Source organism: Varroa destructor, unplaced genomic scaffold (assembly GCF_002443255.2).
Source record: "Varroa destructor unplaced genomic scaffold, Vdes_3.0 BEIS01000006.1, whole genome shotgun sequence".
NCBI lineage: Eukaryota > Metazoa > Arthropoda > Arachnida > Mesostigmata > Varroidae > Varroa > Varroa destructor.
The window spans coordinates 25,632,992-25,639,023 of record NW_019211459.1 but is presented as its reverse complement, the minus strand read 5'-3'; the positions used below and the strand labels follow the sequence as shown (position 1 = coordinate 25,639,023).

The window sequence follows — 6,032 nt, the reverse complement described above, 5'->3', positions numbered from 1 at the left end:
TTCCATGGGTAGCTATAGTGAAGATTTATAATAAAAGAATCCATGATCTATGTTTGACTTAAGCAAACAGTTCATGGATTCGCTTTCGTTTAAAGCTCTACACACACGACGAAATATTTGCAGGCCATTGTGTTTACTGCAGTTTTTTCGCGTGCAATTTTGCAACTGGTTTCCACATTTATTTACTTTTTCTTTTTAAAGGGGTTTGAGTAGTGCCGGTCACGCAAGATTAGCCCCCAGAGCAACGTCTACCTAACGTGACCAATAAGTGTGGGTCTCAACAACGACGAGTGAATTATGTTTTAATGAGAGCACTAATTCAGTTTTTTTTTTATCTTACACGCCACTGTAACAACTTGGTCCTTCAATTTTCTTGTATAGAGTAGAAAGGGCGACTGAATAACCCGGGTCATCTCTGATAGGTTTTTACCCCCGCCAAACAACTATTTTTCGAAGATTTAGCTTAGAGCATAGCTGTACACAGCCCATGTAAACAAAGAAAGCTAACAATCACTTGGAAACTAACAAACGCACAAAATACCTAAAACAACTAATTACACATGTCACAAACTTTTCTAATTAAGTGACAAAATCATTGGTTATAGTGCCTTATTAAGTGTGAAATTTATTAAGATTTGTATTACATTTATTACACAATGCTCCCATAAGGAAACATGCACACAGATATGCATCGCAGTCAGTGATGTTTTCATCTTTCCTTAAATTACATCGCAACTTTTCTGTGATACTTCTCTACAGATACCACTGGTAGATGTCACACACGATACATACAACACGTCCTCATCCATCCGCAAGTACTCCTAATCATCTTAGTCTCTAACTCCACAGGTCCCTCGCTCCTATTTAACACAGTTCAAACGTCCCAATTTGTCACTCACTCATTTTCGTGCACTGTCAACATCGTTAAAAAACCTTAATTATATAAAACAATAATTTGCTCACGTTTTCCCTATCTTCGTCAAGCGCCAACCTTATTCAACGTCGTTCGCATGCCGTCGTCGTCGCAAACGATGAGCGGTTTCCATCCCAGGCGACCTCCTGAGAGATGACAACCTCCAATCTCTCCTTTTTACTTAAAGTCCAAGCCTTTCCAAAAATATCACGTGTTCGACATTTTCACTTACTTAGTAGCAGGCCATTTTTCTCAGTCTTGGGTGAATTGTCTAATATGAGCAAGTCGAAAGTAATACGGCGCACCCCATCCTTCTAAGTATATATCGCTTGACACTATGAACCGGACATTGGCAATCAAGTTAGTGCTAACTAGCTGTGCCGTTTCCGTTGTGTATTTCCAGCTCTGCAACCACGCGTGTTCTTCAACTCTGTCACCTCGTCTGATTCTCTCATTTTTTCCAGCCCAACAGAGCTGCTATGACTGGTCCGGACACGTACGTTGAGCTCAGTCGTGAAACAGAGATCGATCAAGCTGATTCTCGTCAGGCCAAACGGCCTTAACAAAAGCGGTTTCAGGCGGGCCCTTCAATCCACTGAAGTTCAAGAAATTCGAAGCAGTATCGATATAGACTTTTCATGTCATTAACGTTAACCGATCCGAATTCGATTTTCTCATGTGTTGTCTTTATTTTTTCTTTTTCAGTAGATCATCTACATGCGACTGATTTCTTGCTTCTACTTGTTTCTGACGTTAGTTCTATTTGTAGAGTGAACACCTGCATATACCAATGATTTATACCTGTTGGTAATTAGCCGAATAGTCTTTCTTTTATATACGAGTTGTTTGTTCCTGCTTACCACTTTTTCCTTTTGTTCTACGTCGTGTCATATGTAATATAATTATGCGTTTTTCGGCTTCCGCTGCTTTGGGCTGTTAGGTTTCGATCCACCCTGCTTTAGAACGCTTTGCGGAAGCCAAGCATAGTCAACGTCACCATCCTTGGTTCCAGTCTCAGTTCTGCCTGCGCCCTTTTTGCTGCTTGACATGCACTGCGCAAGGAGGAACAAACCTAACACAACACAGCTTGCTAGGAAAACATACAAGAAGAAAGTCTCTGCGTCAAATGTAACCTCGGGCTCTTCAACTGTCAACGTCGAGTTGAAGACGGCTTGACGATAGTGGCGCCCACCGATGTCATGATAGGTCAGTGACACCTCAAGACCAACCGGCATCCCACTCAAGACATTATCCACATGGAACTGATAAAAGAGCGAAGCTTCTTGGCCTTCTGACAACTTGCGAGAATAGTCAATTACTGAGAGATTTTGGATGACAGAGTTATAGTCGCCGGCGAGACGAAACGACGCGTGCAGCGTATCGAGAAACAGATCGTCAGAAGCACGATTAATGAATCCTACGAGTATCTGTAAAGAGCAGTCAGGAAAAACGAAAAAAAAAGGATTGTTTGGAGTACGATTTTTGATATCGAATCCGGATCAATCCCACAACAGGTATGGATTTAGATTTCATTCTGATAGTTATTTTTTTTTATTTAGCGAGACAGCGTAATGAGCCATCTGCGTGTTTGAAATTTGCCAACATTATACACAGTTATAAATGATCGACTTGATTCAAGGCACAGTAAAGCACAACAACTTGAATCACTAGGCAACATTACCTGAGCATCCTGGCCTGAAATAAGGCGCACTCCTCCGGGTTTTGTAAACAGAACATGCGTATCGGCCCCGGGATGCTTTTCCAAGAGCGGATCTGCTGGCAACACGTCCTCAATTGTCTCAACCTGCTCGGCCTTTGAAACAATTTATGAAAGGTACGCATGTTGGTATCAATTAAATATGCATAAAAACTATACTAGTACCACTAATATATAAAAACTATATTATACAAAATTGAGGCCTCATACTTGAATAATCAGCTTTCAATCAAATATTAGATTGAAGGCTGGTATCTGTTTATAAAATCCAAAGAAATATACCAGTGTCTATTTACAAAAATAGATAAAGTAAACCGGCCAACTTGATATTTAACCTATCATTGTGTAACATCGATACCTTTATGCGCGGCAAACGAAATCCGGAAGTAAGGCGCCAAAAAGTAAGCAAAACTTTGGCGCAGTCTTAGGTCATATCTACTTGCAAAATCACTATGTAAATGGCCTTTGCTCATTTAACTCGTCCGACATTCTGTTTATAGTCGATAGAAGGCACCGTATTTGAAAAAAATTAATCAACAGAAGGTATTCAACATAAGTTCGAACTTACAAAAACGATGCCGATTAACGTTATATTATCGCCGCTCAATGACTTCAGTGTTTATTGCCCTACAAAGTGCCAAGAGAAGGAAACTTTGCGGATGCCATGTAATTAACACTCCCGGTTATTTACATTTTTCACTAATACCGCTAGCTACATACTGTTAACAAAAACTGTTCAAGACACTACATAACTTTTATTCCCGATTATTTTCGTGCGTTAGTAAAAACTAGTCAAGAAGGGCCAATTTGCTGCAGCTGTCTTTTTTTTTATGAAACAAAATTATTATCATAATAATGGACTTATTGGTTTTAAATCAAGAACAGCACGGTATTATTGGATATACCTATTTTAAAAAGCAAATGTGTTAGTTCTCATTTACTAAAAGTGAGCGGCACATTTAATCTTTCAGTGTGTGTGTGTGTGTGTGTGTTTCTCGTTGAAAAATACTTTCTTAACACACATACTTTATACACTTGGATCGTAAACTGCATAAGATCAGCACAATCATATCTTTTATCTTGGTCTCGCTTAGAGACTAGGCAACGTGGCCAGGTAGCTGGTTTACCATGTCCCCAATGCACTACGGGACGCAGCGGATGGCCGGTTATTGCTGCTGTCGATCGACTGATCAGAATATATCGTGAGGGGAGTTGGTTTTCTATCGTTCGCTAGAAGCAAAATTTCGGACAGCAGATAAATAATGGTCATAGGAGCCATCTCTAGTTTTAACTTAACAACATACAAAATTAGCGCTCAGAAATTAACTCAAATTCACTGTCTCCCCCCGGTACGGAGAAGAACTTCCATCCATCAACCACAGGTGAGATTCCCGTACTCGCTTTACTTACGGATTCATCATCTGTGGCGCGAACAGCTGCCACTGCCAGAGCGGCTAGTAGCAGATGAAGAAACTTCATTGCCTCAAAAAATTAATAGCTATAACAACAAAATTTTGCGAAGAACTAATTGCACCGTTTACACTTCACTTGTTCAGGTCGAATGCTGCTCGTTTCCTATGGAATATCACAGCCGTCTGCCAACGTTAGCGGGCAGATACAATGGGTACCTCGCAGTTATCGTTCGTGCACGGTATTCTTTTATCCGGTGCTGCCAACTTGGCTAATAACATGACCAACTCAACATACGATGAACGCATTGCGGCCGATGAATGCGGGCCGTCAGCCTACTTTTGAAGCCGGGACACATGCTTAGCTGTTCAATGGTAGGATAGAACGATTCCACGCCGAACTTCAAGATCTTATATATTGAGGCCATCCTACATATGAATAATGGTCATAGCCTGACCAGGCACTAAGCTGAGTAGTGACGGTACCCAAATAAAGTGGTAGGTGAGACTCAGGGATCTCTTCGAACTAGTTCACTAAGGAAAGTCTATCAAGAAAACGTTCACTCAACTGTAGAAAAAGATATCAACAATCTGGAGGGTTCAAAGTGTTATTGATAAATTTATTGGAATGTTCAATGGAAGGCAAATGTTTTTATTACACAGTGAGGAAGTACAGGTCACTTCAATTTTAGCGAATACTTGATTGACGTATTCGGAAGGCTGTCTGGTGTGTTTGCCCATTACACTACGCTTTCACAGATTGAAACTTGTTACTTAAAGGCCACCCCATGAGAATAGTCTCTGCCTATATCTTCAGATTTTTTCTTGCCTGTATAGTAAATAGCGGTCATTTTTTTCAGGTTATTATTTGTTTTGTACCAATAGCCACCCAACTGAGGCAATTACTTTCACATACCTGGCAGCACACTTTTAAATGTATGTTTCTTAATCCACGCCTAATCTATTTATTTAATATACGAAAAAGCATTTAATGTGTAGGAGTGAGCATAATCCAAGATACACGAAAGGTAGCAAATTATCATCGTGAGATTTTACATGTAGACTGTATGAGGAGAAACTGTGAATGCACATAGTAACACTCCTGTGTTTTCAACGTTTTAGTTATATCACGGTTTACATTTTGAAATAATAAATAATAAGTTCTAACAATAAGTTTGCGTGTCAATAATAAAGAAATGTAGGTCAACATTGCAAGAATTTTCTTAGGACGGACTGGGCTACTACTTTTCAGTATGCGTATGTTTACAAAGAACGTGTTTTATAAGGCATTGCTATACATATACATACACGTAAACAGAATAGTGCGTTGAAATTGGGAATAATCTTTTACTTCAACGGGCATGCGTTCATCCGTTGCGGCTCGTATATATATATAGCTTAGTAATTACGTCACCATCGGACATAGGGCATCTTGCCGGCTTATAATCTTAAAGAAATTATTTTGCTTTACTTCGATTGCACGATAATTCAATAAGTGTGTGCACATATTGGTGCTGATAACAGTTTATAATTGTAGATGTAATCTCAGTTTATAGTACTAAATTTTTATAAGGTTTTGAACCACCCCAAATCATAGAGTATAGCTGCCCTATCTTGAGGAGGTGTTATATAACTCATATGGTTTTACTCGTCCAGATTTATTAATTCGAATATTCAATGTTCTATATAGCACGTTACTTTATGTATACATATGAAGTAACGTATACGCGTATATATATATCGTACAGGTGTCGCTGCATGACTGACGAAACCATGACAGAAGCGAAAACAGACCAGATCAAAAATACACAGTACACGTAGCGAAAAAAACTGATCCGCGCCCGCTAATCAAGAAAGCTCATTTCAGACAAGAGGGGCACCCAATAGTCTGATTACCTTCCCGAGCATTTTTTGATAGTGAATATTGCAGCAATATTCACGACAGAAATTATCACTACGACAATATTTCTTGCCCACATGTTTTATGCATGAG

General features: G+C 39.5%; 1 protein-coding gene across 1 annotated transcript; it reads right to left on the bottom strand.

The window, feature by feature from the left end:
• Positions 1-599: 599 nt before the first annotated feature.
• l(1)G0320 (signal sequence receptor subunit 1 l(1)G0320) lies at positions 600-4,532 on the bottom strand. Its single transcript, XM_022812446.2, has 3 exons — positions 4,041-4,532; positions 2,595-2,726; positions 600-2,340 (listed from the first exon to the last, which is right to left on the bottom strand). Exons 1-3 carry the CDS (start codon positions 4,107-4,109, stop codon positions 1,816-1,818), a joined length of 726 nt encoding a protein of 241 aa, XP_022668181.1. The 5' UTR covers positions 4,110-4,532; the 3' UTR covers positions 600-1,815.
• Between the last annotated feature and the right edge of the window lie 1,500 nt (positions 4,533-6,032).